The sequence below is a fragment of the Conger conger genome, chromosome 3, assembly GCF_963514075.1.
Source record: "Conger conger chromosome 3, fConCon1.1, whole genome shotgun sequence".
Lineage (NCBI taxonomy): Eukaryota > Metazoa > Chordata > Actinopteri > Anguilliformes > Congridae > Conger > Conger conger.
In genome coordinates this window covers 7,948,525-7,964,053 of record NC_083762.1, presented here as the reverse complement: position 1 = coordinate 7,964,053, position 15,529 = coordinate 7,948,525, and the positions used below count along the sequence as shown (strand labels likewise).

General features: G+C 43.7%; 1 protein-coding gene across 1 annotated transcript in view; it reads right to left on the bottom strand.

The window, feature by feature from the left end:
• Positions 1-1,486: 1,486 nt before the first annotated feature.
• The window catches only part of arr3b (arrestin 3b, retinal (X-arrestin)), an 18,294-nt gene continuing 4,251 nt past the window's right edge, over positions 1,487-15,529 (bottom strand). The window contains exons 3-17 of the mRNA XM_061233478.1: positions 13,874-13,934; positions 6,889-6,919; positions 5,813-5,873; positions 5,619-5,663; positions 4,921-5,114; positions 4,530-4,589; positions 4,358-4,434; positions 3,917-4,052; positions 3,599-3,683; positions 3,186-3,258; positions 2,858-2,995; positions 2,368-2,451; positions 1,969-1,992; positions 1,831-1,880; positions 1,487-1,535 (exon numbers count right to left, since the gene is read on the bottom strand). Of these exons, the coding sequence (XP_061089462.1) occupies positions 1,528-1,535; positions 1,831-1,880; positions 1,969-1,992; positions 2,368-2,451; positions 2,858-2,995; positions 3,186-3,258; positions 3,599-3,683; positions 3,917-4,052; positions 4,358-4,434; positions 4,530-4,589; positions 4,921-5,114; positions 5,619-5,663; positions 5,813-5,873; positions 6,889-6,919; positions 13,874-13,934 (1,127 nt within the window). The 3' untranslated portion in view covers positions 1,487-1,527. The remainder of the gene's footprint in view (positions 1,536-1,830; positions 1,881-1,968; positions 1,993-2,367; positions 2,452-2,857; positions 2,996-3,185; positions 3,259-3,598; positions 3,684-3,916; positions 4,053-4,357; positions 4,435-4,529; positions 4,590-4,920; positions 5,115-5,618; positions 5,664-5,812; positions 5,874-6,888; positions 6,920-13,873; positions 13,935-15,529) is intronic.

The window sequence follows — 15,529 nt, the reverse complement described above, 5'->3', positions numbered from 1 at the left end:
GCCTCTCAGCTGATAGACAATTCAAGAGCGAGGGACTAGGTAAATGGATCACTATGAGGGATGCTAGGCACCCCGTTATATGTGCTGCAAGATCATAGAACAAAGAAAAATATACATTTTTGGAAGGCCTACCACTTTGGACCTGTCAGAGTCTCAACTTTATTTACATCTTACATATTTACATTGGGCGGCACAGATGGTGCAGTGGGTAGCACTGCCACCTCACAGCAAGGAGGTCCTGGGTTCGAATCCCCGTTGGCTGGGGCCTCTCTGTGCGGAGTTTGCATGTTCTCCCCGTGTCTGCGTGGGTTTCCTCCGGGTACTCCGGTTTCCTCCCACAGTCCAAAGACATGCACGTTAGGCTGATTGGAGAGTCTAAATTGCCCGTAGGTATGAGTGTGTGAGTGAATGGTGTGTGTGCCCTGTGATAGACCGGCGACCTGTCCAGGGTGTATTCCAGCCTTTCGCCCAATGTATGCTGGGATAGGCTCCAGCCCCCCTGCGACCCTGATCAGGATAAGCGGGTTCAGATAATAGATGGATGGATGGATATTTACATTGGTTTCAAATATTTCTGAACCAATCCCTTATTAAAAAACATAGCACAAGAAAGGTTAAAGTGTAGAAGTAAAACATCTTTAATATGTTAAAACAATTTTACATTATTCAGTTTATTTTTACATGGACAGTGCACATTTGAAAACTGTTCTGTATATGTGCCAGTTTAGCCAACATGGCTAATTTTCACTGCAGTCACAGGGCATGTACACTAAAAACAGCAAATACAAAATAAAAATGCAAACACAATACAAATACATTAAAACAAGGATAGCCGTAAATGAAACAGAGAACATGTATTGAACTGTTGAGATATTACAGAGCATGGACAAATATGGTTGTCTTTTAACTACAAGTTCAGGTAAGTTGTAGATGTACACTGAAAGTAAGCACTCTAAGACATGCAGTGGTTATTTTAGATGGTGTGAATGTTTGCAGAAAGCCTATTTTACACAGTGAAGTTATTCTCTTTCTTGTGTAATCTCCTGAGCCACCTAAACCCTCTTACAATACCCTTTTACAACAGCCAATCCACAGTTTGGCAGTATCATCAATGTTAAATTATGTGCCTGAAAGTCCACATCTGCTGTGGAATGTCTGAGATTGGATACGTCATCTCACCTAAGCTGCTGGAACGTTCAATTGACTCGCCCACAGTTCAAGACATGCACCTGTACCACTAACTTACCCAACTACAGTTCAGTGCCAAGTTCCTGAACTGCTGTTTAAAACAATTTTGCAGCTGTTTAAAATGTCATCTTTTAGTCTATTTGATCAGGCTTGCATGCACAGCTCACTTTTAAAACACTAAGGTTGGGATAACATTACATTACATTTAGATTTAGATTTAGATTCAGATTATTTAATGCTCCGAATGAAAAACTTTGTAATGTAAATAAAAAACATATGTATAAAATACTTCTACAATATCTGTGTTAAAATAATAAAATAGGCATGTTTGAAAGTATCTTACACATCTTGTCAGCAGCACACAGGAGCAAGAGGAAGAGAGGAGCGTTATTACATTTTTCGCCAACAGGGGGAGCTATTTATCTTTGTTTTATTTATGTATGTATAATTTTTTATGCTATGTATTTGCAGTCGCAGATTAATCCTTAATGCAAGTAGATAGCATCAAGTCCCATTAATGCACAGCTTAAAATATATTAAATATTACAGTATATGTAATCAATATTACCTGTCATACCCAACAAAAGATTGAAACTGAATCAATATGGAGATATGTATCGCTACACGGATGTAGACCCTTACCTGCAGGTTTTGGAGACATCAGGATCAAGGGGAGTTCCACACAAACATCACTATTTCAGCAAACAGGACAAAGCTGGTCAGACATCTGATTGTTTCATTGTGCATTATCATGTACTTGTTGTTAACCTATGGATTTACCTGGCAGTCAGGTCTCCCAAGAAGCTAGGGGAAAAAATACACAGTGGTGATTCTCTTTCATGTACATAGCAGGACATTTCAACACAAACTCATATCATGCACCAAACACATCTGTTTGATTCTCTGTATGAGTGGTATTCACTCTTATCCTTGGAAAGCTGCAGGACAGTTGGTTAACATCATAAACTGATTCAGATCAAAGAAAGTGAGTAAGGTGACTTTACTGCTTTATCTCAGCAACTGCTGAGTGACAGTGAGAACCTACACATCCTGCAGCTTTCCACGGGCAAGCGGAAAACACACGCAAATAAATGCATAGGGTCAACCAACGTTTGTGTCTGACAAATCAGCCCATGGATTTGTCTGTAACAGCCAGGTCAAGGGAGGTGATCAGCTTACCCTCCACTAGAAACCATGAGGTTGACTTTGACTTTGTAGGAGACCAGGATTCCAGCAACATCTCTGTTCAGGCCCGGCCTCAGCCTGAGAGAGAAAGAGGGTGAGAAAGAAACCAAGGAGGACGAGCGAATCCAGCATTCACCGGCCATTGGCCTTATATTATTCTATAATAATAATAGTAATATTTCATTACAGTCATTTAGCAGACGCTTGTATCCCCCCTGGAGCAATGTGGGGTTAGGGGCTTGCTCAACAGCCCACATTGTGGCTACACCAAGGCTAGAACCACCATGCTGCCACACATAACTAATAATAATACCAGTGCCACAACTATTGCCGTCTTATGTTTGAACAGCTCTACATTGGAGGCTATACAGTACTGGCTGTCACTCTGGTCAGAGAATGCAGTGATCAAATGAACCCGGGGAGGGGGAAATCCTATTCCTGGACGGTCGTGTCTGTTCTTGGATCGCAGAAGTCCCGTACTCACGTTGCGGTGGATGCCAGGTTCGTGTCCTTGTCCTTCAGCCTCCCATCCAGGGCCAGGCCGCGCTTCTCCTTGCTGTTCGCCAGCGATGGAGTAACTCGGTACTCTTTCTCAAAGGTGGCATTGCCGTTGACGCTATCCCTGTAACAGACGTCACAAACGAGGCTCATCACGGGCCCTCGCCCCGGGCAGGTAATGCTCGCCCATCAAGACCTGCACTCGTCTGTTTTCATTTCTGCCGATGGCTGATAGTTGCCGTGGGAACAGTCATAACTGCAGACCAGTGCAATTTCAAAAAATGAGAATCAATATGCAACTTTGAACGACCTACCCAAACTCCTCATTCAGCACACACTTGGTGTATTTATCAGCAGAGTATAGCAGTACATCTGCAGTCTGGTCAACTGTCAACAGAGAGATATACCGTCAGTACAAACACAGACACTTATACTGTACGATACATGTGTACAATCACGCAGCTGGGACATGCACATCTCTGGATACAATAGTTCTATCAATCCTATGAAAGATTCAAACTCAAATGTAGCATGACATTTTGCTTTTGAATTTGACATTCATTATTCAGTCCGGTGCATACGTATGGCCATAGCAGCTCTTTTAGCTATACTGCATGATATGACATTAGTCATTGTACAGTACAGTCATATTGTATTCAATGCTAAAAAAAACAAAACAAGATATGGCGAATGATGGTTAAATATGACTTTCTGACTGGGTAGTTACCTGTTATTTTAATTTTCTTCACAACGTAGCTGGTTTCATTGTTGATTTTTACTTTGACTTTGATTGGATCACCGTGGCAATACACCTTTTATCGAAAAACATTTGAATAGAACAAATACATTTTTGTAGTAAGAGACCAATTTTGAGATGGCTCATCAAACAGTAGGACATACATTTTTGTCATAATTTTAAATACGTGGATACATAATATGGAATGGAATATTTTAAAATATTCCATTCTATATTAAAAATAAAGAAAGAAAATAAATGTATGTAGGATTGCATTAGACGGACAATATAGGCCAATATATACAGCACCTCCTTCCCCAGAGAAGCTTCCAGGTGGACCAACTTGTCTGACGTCATAAACTGCCTGCTGACTGCGGCTTTGGGCCCCACACCTGCGCGGTCGGGAGCAAGCTGGATCTTTCGAATGATCAAACGGCACGTGTCCCTTCGGCGGCGCGGAGGGATGCGAGAGACACAGAGTAGAAAGAGAGGAAGCAGATCAAACCCGAGAGGATATTTCAAAATTAACAGGCCGGATAGACTTTTACTTGAATCACTAGAACCGCGTAGTTGTACTTCTAATACAGATTACGATAATGGTGATCGTGATTTATGAGCTACACGTTCTGTCGTTTTCATTTTTGTAAGATGCCACCACTGCATTAAGAACGGTAAAACAGTAAAGGTGTGTTCCCTAGCTGTACCGGGGGTGCTCAATGGGGTCTTAGCTCACTGTGGGACTGCACGCACTTCTTTTCCACGTTCTCGGCTGGGGTGTCTGCTTTGTTGGCGATGTAGCCTTTCAGTTCGTAGTCCACACCGCAAGGCTGCAACAAAACCCAACGTGTTTTTTTCCCCCTGCCAATTTCAGGAAAGGAACAGTGTGCTATTTTGTTCCCCACTAGCGGGCGATAGAGCGTACTTTGCCCTTGTCGTCAGGTGCTGGTTGAAGAGTAACGGAACACGGCAGGTTGTTGGGAATCTGAAACAGATATAGTTTGGGGACTCGGTATTAGCCTATTTAGTTTTTTCAGATGGGGCCTCTTAACATCATTGTGCACTGTGTGCATGTGTCTCTGTCTGTGTCTGTCTGTGTAGGCATACATTGTTAATAATGCAGGGGGGAAAAGTTAAATAATAGGTAAATATGAGTCTTTCAGTTGGTAGTTCACATTGCACTAACAATGCAAAGGTTGTGGGTTTGATCAAAGGGGACTACATACACTGAAAAATGTATGCATCGATATACCGTATGTTGCTTTGGATAAAAGCATCTGCTGAGGAGTATATCGAAGAAGAGGAGGAAGGCTTACTGTGAAGGTGAAGGGGTGGCCCTGCTCCCCGACCTTCTTCATCAGGGCATCCTGTGTGGGGGTGTTGGCCGGCTGGCCGTTTTCGGGTGGGTAAACCTGTACGTGCTGAATGCAGATGTCTTTCCTGAAGGGCAGTCCGATCACATCCAGGTCCTCTTGGCCATAGCGAAAGGCGCAGACCAGCTGCACCCACACTGCGACGAGAAGGAGGGCAGATGTGACAAAATGGCCGCTCCTAAATCGGCCTGCTTCCTTAATGCCTCTTCTCAAGCCATCAGTAGCTTTTGTTCTCCAGGGTGTGAGGGGATGTTGGCACAATGAAGGCCACGGGCTTAACTGACTTAACTGGCCCTCCCTGTTTAAAACAATGTATTCGACATAAATATGAGTCTAGGAGAGGGGTTCCTCACCCTGGCTCTGGGGAACCATTGTTAATTTGTACTTCATTGACTAAATAAAGTCAGGTTTTGAAAACAGTAATGTGTTTTTTTTTAGGTTTTCTGTATAACTGTAACTGTATTTTTGACTTTTTAATGTTCATTCAAATGAAAACCAAAAACATATGCAGTACGCAGGTGTAACAAATGAAAGTGAAGTGAAATTTTAGGTTTATCCAATGAGAGACTTTTTTTTTTCCCCAGAACGCCCAGATGAACCCTACTGCAATGCAGACTCCGGCCTGACAGAGGGCGCTGTACCTTTCCTGCCCTCCAGCTTTGAGGGGTCCACCTTCAGTACCCCATCTGCCAAAGAGGGCAAAGTTCCCAAATCAGACATACAGACAGGCGTATGTGAAGCCGCCCGTTCCGACTCAGTTTCACGCCGCAGAACTGAAGGAGGGAGGCACACTAAGAGCGGTCTCCATGGTGAGGTGTGTGGAAAAGAGGCTCACCGACAATGTCCACCCTGTCCACGTGATCCACAAAGTTTCTCTTCCCCAGGAAGAGGGAGATCTGATGGAGGAAGCGCAGGGAAATGAGAGCAGCCCTTACCCCTGAGAACCACATTGCATTATTGGCATTTGGCAAACACTCTTATCCAGAGCGACATACAGTTGATTAGACTAAGCAGGAGACAATCCTCCCCTGGAGCAATGCGGGGTTAAGGGCCTTGCTCGAGGGCCCAACGGCTGTGCGGATCTTATTGTGGCTACACCGGGATTAGAACCGCCGACGTTGTGTGTCCCAGTTATGTACCTTAACCGCTACGCTACAGGCCGCCAAAATGAGTGCCAGTTGCGTCTACTCTGTGGTTAGGGTTGCCAGATTTAGCATTTGCTGAAACCGGACTGCCTGCACCGCTGGAAGCTTAATCTCACACAGGGTGGGGAGCTGATGGACCCCATGGCGGACTGGAGGAGGGCTGTAGGCTGCGATGGTTTTTATTTCCACCTGCTGAACCCCAACTAGACTGGGTTTGAGGAACCGAGGCAGGCCCAGAATCCCAGTGCTGGTCCACTCTGGTCCTGTCCCGGAGAGCCCCAGGATCGATTAGCGCTCATTTCCCCTTAAAATCAGCAGGCAGGATGGATTCAATGAACCTGCAGCAACTAGATGACTTGAGAGGACGGCCTGTAGTGTGAGAGGATGGCCTGTAGCGTAGTGGTTAAGGTAAAGGACCGGGACACGCAAGGTCGGTGGTTCTAATCCCGGTGTAGCCACAATAAAATCTGCACAGCCGTTGGGCCCTTGAGCAAGGCCCTTAACCCTGCATTGCTCCAGGGGAGGATTGTCTCCTGCTTAGTCTAATCAACTGTACGTCGCTCTGGATAAGAGCGTCTGCCAAATGCCAATAATGTAAACTAGATCATTGTGTGATTAACTGCTATAATTGCAACAACAGGATCAGGGCTGGAGACCCCTTCGGTAGCATTGCCTCTGTTTGACAGCAGTAATTATTAGATCTAGAGTGGTGGGGAAAGGCTCTCTTGTGTTTTTGTCACTGTAAAGCATTGCTGTGCCTACTTACCGAGCCATTGCCACTGGATTTCTTGTAGATCCTCGAAGAGGAACAAAGAGAGGAGACAGTGAGTGCCAGTTCTCAGTGGCATCTATGACACAAACTTTACAAGTTAATAATGACAAGGGTTCTTAAACATTGCAAGGGTGCAAATATCGTTACATAAATATCCAATTAAACAAAATAATGAATGGGCAATTAAAGTAATGCACTGTCCACTGGGCTTTCTTTGGGCATTTTAAACAAAAGCGGTGAATGAATATTCTGCTGCAATCACCAAGCTGTTCAAATGACTGGATCCATATTTCTGAATCTATTTTTCCCTACAGAAGTATTGCTATTTTGAATGGGTATGCTATATTAAAAACATTAAAATCCTCTAATCCTTAGTGACCTTTACAAGTTACTTTGATTAACAGCTGCAGCTGGCTGTTGAATACCCCTGTGTAATTATCGAGGCCTTACACTGTATTCCAGGTAATGCTGTGTATGGGTGAATAGTCTGAAATGTAGCCATGATTGCTGTCACGGCCTTCATATTAATCTTGAATATGCTTTTATCTCATTCAGCTTGACTGTGAAATGTCCCAGTCGTCCTTTCACTGGGGACTAATGCTGTCTGCCCATTGCCATGTAAGAGCCATTTGCTGCTATGCTGTAATTCAAAGGCTTTGCAGGCCTAAATGTCAATTTTTCAACAGTGGGTATGGTGGCACGTTTTTAAAGATGAACTGAAATAGCTAAATAGCTTGTCTTAGTTACCCTGCTGAAAAAACAAAAACAGCTCAAGCTAGGTTTTGAAACAGCTGGTAGCTGGTTGACCAGTTAGACCAGCTCTGTACTCAACGTGGTTTGACCAGCTCAAGCTATGTTTTGAACAGCTGGTAGCTGGTATTCTCCTGGCTTCTCCTGGGCCAGGGCTAGCTCCATAGTGATGATTTTAATATGGACAACTGTGTTTTATTCGAAATACTATAAGCAGTTGACAGAGAAATGATTATCTACCATTTAAATCTACAGAACCGTGAGATTTGTCATGTAAGTATTTGAAAATACCCAGGGGAAACATTTGGTTTGTCATACGAACATGGCAGGATTACAAGCTGCACATGACACTCTTTTACATTGGCTTTTCTTGGGTTTCTTCCCACAGAATCACCACATGCATCCTTTTGATAAATATGTATTCATGTAAGTACGGCCAACAAACACAGTTCTTATCATCTATTTCCAGAAGGGATTTGTCATGTATTCTACAATAATTTCATTTCCTGTGGGTGGTGGCTATGTTGCTTTCTCACAAATACGAATTCGGCGCGTGCTTACTTTGCCATTTCTGTTGCGTGCGGTGGCAGATTTCTGTGGGGGAAAGTAACTGCAGTTCACTTAACACACCAGCAGATGGCAGCAGTTTAAGTATTACATTGATGAGCTGCACTCACAGCAGAACTGAATATGTACCATATGGGAAAATGAACCTGCCTTTAGTGTCCTGCACTGAACTTGGAAGTAATGCATAGTATCGTGGGGGAATCTGGTGGGGGTATCCTGAGCAAATGGGAATGATGTCATGGTGGAGTGTGTCTTAATCTTAGAAATTATTCCACAAGAGATGGCCTCCTCTCAACTCTATCCCTGAGTCTTTCTGCAAATATATTATTTTCAGAATTTTCACTTGGTGGATTTATGCAACTTTTGCATTTATACTGCCTGATATTGTACTTAATTCAGTTTAGATACAGCTATAACAGGGCTATAACAGTAGCCTTCCATCCAGGAGTTAAAACCTGCAGCCATGCAGTCCAGTTCCTTAGCTAGACAGCACTGCAATGAGGATCACTTTCCAAAATGAATTTCCACATTTTCTCTGCTGACAGTATAGTAATAGATCACGAACACTGATGGAAAACCAGACTTACTGCAAAGCCAAGAGACCTCCTTAGCAGTGTTAGCATACAGCAGCAAAAGGTGCTTTCCTAGAAGTAGATGCAAATACTGAGTAGGTTGACCACAGGAATTCAACCGGGGACATCTAAGCAAGATAATGGATGGTGAAATAATTTGAAAAAGAAACAGTATAATTCCATCATTGCAATCCAAATTCCCGTAGTTCCCCACAAAGTCTTTTTATATTTTGTATAAATTTGTTTCAGATTTCCCCCCCATTTCCCCCCAATTTGGTTGGCAGTGGTACCCTATCTGTTCCAGTCACCCATGCTAACTACCCAGCATACACCATCCATGTCCTCATCCTCTCCAAGCTGCATCGTTCCAGCCCGTGAGCGTGTTCCCGAGGCGATCAGGTCACAGCTATATATATGGCAATCCTACTAACCCTGCCAATTATGCCGCCCCGGCAAAGACCTCTAAGCTGCTCTCCATCCTGTAAAACAAATCTTTCCTTTGCACCGATGCTGCTCCTTAAATGTTTCCTTGCAGAAGTCTCCCCATGTTCTCTCTCTAGAACCGCTGACAGACACACACACACAGACAGAGGGCGGAGGCCTGTCCAATGGGAAGGCTCTTACCTGGTCTCCGGTGACTGAACGACTGACTGTGCGTTTCCCTGTAGCCCAGCAGTGATGCGCGTTGTGAGGGGTGTGAGAGTGTCCTGTGCTCCCTCTCCTCCTGGCTTTTATACCCCCCCCCCCACCACCACATCCCCCCCGGCTTATCCGTTATAGTGTGCGTTTTCTCTCCCTCAATCTCATTAATCCATTAGCTTTCTGCTTTTCTAGAGCCACAACAGGGTTAGAAATAAGCACAGTATATATATATATATATATATATATATATATACATTACTATATAAACTCAAGGGGATGGACCGGACCCCACTACAGATACTGTAGTGTATGTGTGTGAATGGATGAGTGAGTGGTAAGATACTGGATTTGGATTCGATGGAATGTTATGATGTGACTTTTGCTTCCACATTTCTAAAACCCGTGGATCACAGTGTCTCCCTGTCTCTCTCTCACTCTCCCTCTCTCTGTCTCTCTCTCAGTCTCCCTCCCTCTGTCTTTCCCTCCCTCTCACTCGCCCTCTCTGTCACTCTCACTCCCACTCTCTGTCTCTGTCTCTCTCACGCTCTCCGTCCCTCTCTCTCTCACTCTCCCTTCCTCTCTCCCTCTCTCCCTCTCTCTCTCCCTCTCCCTCCCTCTCTCTCTCTTTCTCTCACAGTCTCACGAGGTCTGCATGCCTTCCTAAGCCCCTCTGTCACCGGTGTAAGGCTTTGGGCCTCAGCATTCAGCTTTATCAGTGGTGACAAGTGTTCTCCATTGCCATGAACGGACTGGTTATCAGATTTACAAACAGGCTCAGGCTTTGGCTTGGTGGTCAGCTTGTTTTTATTCAGCCCCTGAATAAATGATAAATGTTATATCTTAATTAATGTATGGCCTTACGGTTTGTCTGCTTTGCATGAGCGTGGTGAGCCATGCGTTCCCAGACCAACTGCTTGATTCTTCTCTCCCCTTCTGCCTCCGACTGCATGTGAAACCCACATTCCCCCACACCGAAAACCCCCCGCGTTTCAGTCCGGTGTGTGCCTGCTGAGAGAGGAACGTCATCCATGTCCATGTGAGCCAGCCAGTCAAGTCCAGCTATGACTATTGTCCCCTAACTAAATTACCAGTTTAATCCTCCCCGTTGGAGCGACAGCTGGCTTGGAGTAGCAGACACAGAACTCATACTGTGTGTATATGGCGAGCCAGTGATTGATGAACAGTGATTTAGGAACTGTCAGTGGTAACGTTCCTCCTCTGACTGCGTGCCTGTTGCGCTGTGGCCGGGGAGGGGATCAGGGTGGTCTTACAGCAGGATTACCGGTCTAACCAGGGCGAGAGGAGGCAGATGGCATGCCGGCGCTGATTTGGAAACCCTCCGCAGATGGTATGTGGAGTGTCCCTGGTGGGAAATCTCAGCCCAAGAAAATCTCTTTCGATTAAGCTGAAAACCGAATGTATCTAAGCACGACTTGCTGCTCAAACCAACGGTCTCAGCGCAGGTATACCTAATAGAGCTGGCGAAGCAGGTAGTCAGGCTGTTATGTGTGGTTCGATAACACCAGCAGGGTGTTAAAGGCTTTCTGTCCAACGAGCGTCAGTCCAGCTGATTCAACCTTGCTAGGACCACATTTTGGACACAGACACTTAAGTTGAAGTATGAAGGGGTTTGTGGAAGACTCCCATACTCCACGTTTTGGCAACAGAGAAACTGCAGCTAAACTGCTAGCCCATCCGTGGATAAACGCCCAAATCTCCTTAACTGCACCCGTTCCCTCAGCCCTGTGGGGATTAGTTCATGGGGTGAAAAGTCCATTGATCGGGCACTGATTCGCCACTGCTAACAGGTCCTCCCCACCTCCTTCTCCTGGTGCCCAGCACACAGAAAATGGTGGTAGGTCTGCTCCAGTTCCGCTCGATATAGTGCGTGATCTCAGCCAAGGCAATTGTTCTCCCAATATAGTTTTAATATATCCTGGGTATGTGTGTACCTTGTAATGTTAGAAAATGACTGCATCCAATTAATGTTATTTATCCATTTGTGTAAACCTCGTAGTAAAACGTAAATGGTGGAAAACAACTTTTTATGGCCAAGATGATATTACGTTTAATTTCTTTTATTTGGGTATTTAGCAGATTCAGCATATTACAGGCTCCACGGTCTCATGCATTAATTATAGAACCATTATGTGAGTTTAGTCATAAAATGTCTTCAGGCAGAGGCGGTCGCTAAAATTCAGAAAAAGAATATTAATAAAAAGGTTCAAATGAATGAAAGTTCCAATCAAATAGTTTCACTGCCCCTTTGTTCTCATTTCCACGCCGTAGTATGCTCTAAAACGGCGGCCTGTAGCCTAGTGGTTAAGGCAAATGACTGGGACACACAAGGTCGGTGGTTCTAATCCCAGTGTAGCCACAATAAGATCCGCACAGCTGTTGGGCCCTTGAGCAGGGCCCTTAACCCTGCATTGCTCCAGGGGAGGATTGTCTCCTGCTTAGTCTAATCAACTGTACGTTGCTCTGGATAAGAGCGTCTGCCAAATGCCAATAATGTAATGTAATGTAAAACAATAATCCTGGGTTTAAACAAATGTTTGCCATGTCTGCTACAGAAAAACCAGATGAGATATGAATCACATATATAAAATACCATGGTGTATTTAACAGCATGTTCAAACAAAATAAGTTGTACCAAAGCCTGTGTTCATAGGGAAACATCATATACATGTTTTCCCTTTCAGACTGTGTGGTGGAGGAGAGATGGGGGTTTTCCATAGTGCCCTTATCTGCAGATGAAGCCCCAGGTGCTCTGGGAATAGTGAGATTTCCATAGTGCCCTTATCTGCAGATGAAGCCGCAGGTGATCCGGGAATAGTGAGATTTCCATAGTGCCCTTATAGTGCTCGTCCTGCTGCCCTTGAACCTGAGACCCGTGCTGTTTACAGATAATGCTCAGACCCCCCTATGTGTGGGGTTTCTTCCGTCGCTGTCTGCTGTCTCTCCCACAACACTAATGCTCTTCAAATACTGTTTACATACTACTCAAACTTCCCATGAACACATTATGCTGAAGAAAAGAAGCACACATTAAAACGGGAGATTATTAATATAATTATTTATTATTATTATTATTATTATTATTATTATTATTATTATTATTGCTGTTGTATTAATATGCATTCTCTTCCTCATGCTCCTTTTCTTCTTCTTCTTCTTCCTCCTCCTCCTCCTCCTCATCATCGTCATCATCAGTGACACTTCATAGGACGTGACTATCATAGCAGGACATTCCAATCTTCCGATTCATCAAGGGTGCAGCCAGTTTAGTGTTTCATTGTGCCGTGGGAGGTCAGGGTTTGTTCTGTCATCCTGCACATTAGCTCTGTGCCTTTACAATTCCCATCTCACCACAACACCATGTCCTGGTGCTTTTCTTACCTGCTCCTGAACTGTGTAGTCAAGAGAATAACCTTACCCCCTCACATCTGTGCAACCAACATTGTAGTTTTAGTACTATGGGGTGCCAAATGCAACATTAGACACTATCATTTTACTGCACATTTTTCCCACATTTAAAATGCTAAATATTTAGCTGAATATGTAACATTTAGTTCAATAATTACTTATCTAAATTTAAGTAAATGTGTTTAAAAAAAAAGAAAAAGTTTCACAAATATAATGCATGGTGGTGCAGTGGGTAGCGCTGTTGCTTCACAACCAGAAGGGGTTGTTGGGTTCGAGGCCCGCCCGGGCCTTTCTCTGTGGAGTCCCCGTGTCTGTGTGGGTTTCCTCCGGGTACTCCGGTTTCCTCCCACAGTCCAAAGACATGCAGGTTAGGGACTACAGAAGCAAATGAGCTCATTAGCTAACTCTGGCATGTTTACATTGATGTGGAAACTGAAAATGTTGATTAATGTGCACCTAAGAAATAAAAGTTTCTTGCATTTAGCTAAATTTTGTATACATTTAGCGAAATATTTAACTAAAAGTTTCATACATTTAGCTAAATGTTTTATGCATTTATTTAAATATTTCACCAAATGTTATATACATTTAGATGTAGAGGTGTGATCTTTCTCATCCATTTAGCTTTCAGATCGATGACACAGAAAATGTGTGACGCATCTTGCACACACATGAATATTCAACCCAATCAAAGGACACCTTGTTGCTCTTTTACCTCGGTGAGCTTCTCTTTAAGTCCTTGCATGAGAGTGGCACGACCTGTTTCATCAGGAGGAGATTGTAATTGCAATGAGCATCTGACTTACTCTAAGCCTCTTATTGCTAAGCTCCTACTGGAATTAGCCAGTGTGGCTCATACTCAAATTATCTCAATATCCAGCATTATCAAGGTATCGGCTACGCACTTGTACCATGTCAAACAAGAGAGCCTGATCAATAGTCCTGTATCGTTTGCACTGATGAACTTTGCTTAATTATCATTATTATTCATTAATTAATTTGTTCATCTATGCTGCCCTCACAGTTTCAGGGTAATCTTGGAACCGTAGAATTTGAGAATCTGCACGTGGAAGTCATCAGTCACTGGGGGCCTCACAACACTTCACGTGTCATAAGGAGGCAAGATAAACTTGGCCATGTGGAGCAGGGGGGTTGATTGAGATGCCACATTGAGAGTGGCAGATCGGGATTTATGTCAGGATAGACCGAGTTTCCCCGCCCGCTCTTTGCGAGCAGGGTCATGTGATCTGTCTCGAGCACGGGGTAAGATTCTTGATATAATGTCACTGGGATTAAAATAAGCACGGGAGGGCAAAGTAGCTCCTGTGCCTTAACGGTAAACAGGGCTGCCTAAACACAGACAACAGGGCTGCCTAAACACAGTCAACAGGGCTTCCTAAACACAGGGAACAGGGCTAAACACAGTGAACAGGGCTACCTGAACACAGACAACAGGGCTGCCTTAACACAGTAAACAGGGCCTCTTGCTCATTTCTCAAGTTTGCATAGTCAACTTTCACAATTACAATGACTATCATAATTATATGATATCATAATTTCCTGCTCCCCTTTTTCATCTCAGAATAGTGATTGATCAAGACTTACCCTGCAAAAATGTCTCTCTTACCAACTGTTTTAGTACTGCAATGTGACTTAAAATTGATTTTGTTCTGTCAATTGGAAAACATTCGCTTGTTTTAAGTTACGTTTGCTTGACAACTAAAATCCCCAGTCAAACTGTCTCACATCAAACCTGCAATCTCACTGACACTTAAAAATTTTTTTTTTTATATGGAAATAATTCAATATATCAGATTATATCAAATTGACTTATTCTACCGCAGAATGCCATAATGTTGGGTTCTTAGCTTGAAGGAAAGTTGTGTCTGGGCCACAGTTGCAGGCCATTGGGCCGTGATCTGTCTGCGATGCTGAATGTGAAGTGTCTTCCTCTGACTCACGCCTGTGCAAGCTTGGCCTGTGGGCAGTGGGGCGAGAGGAACAGCAGGCAAATGACATGTCCCAGATAAGAGTGTGTGCTTCTCCTCTGTCCAGAATTGGCTGTGGAGCACGCCTTCACAATTCCTAATAATTACTAACAATTGTGTGTGAAGTGTGTGAAATGGCAAGGAAAGGTGCAATATTTTGTGAGGAATGTTCAAGAGTATGAAATGTGTACCTTCTTTTTCTCCAAGCAGGTCAGAAACTCTGTAATGTCCAAGACAAATCTTTGCGACAATAAAGCTTTTTTCAGTGTTGATATTGATATTTAGTCCCAGAAATATCCTTGTGTTTGCACATCAACCGCATGCCCGCTCCATATTCACCCAGGTGTTGTTGTTCCAACATCTGCTCCTGACACCGTTTGAGAGTCAAGGGGAGGGTGAGCCTGTGTTGGCCCTCTGAGATGTCTAACTGTAGCAAGCAAGATCTGACAGATATAGTCAGTACATCACGTAATGCTTGTGTACTTGTGTTTAGGGTAAATATTTTTGGTTAAGAGAGTTGAGCCTAAATACGTGCTTCTTGCCTTTAGTAATGCTTTTTTTTTTCTTTTTCTTTTTTTTTTGCCAGTTTTTCCTCAGGCAAGTTGGATAGCTATGAAAATTGGATAATTTAAAAGCTGTCATTACGGAAGATGGATATTCTTGAAACTGCACATACGGCCTTGTCCCGAG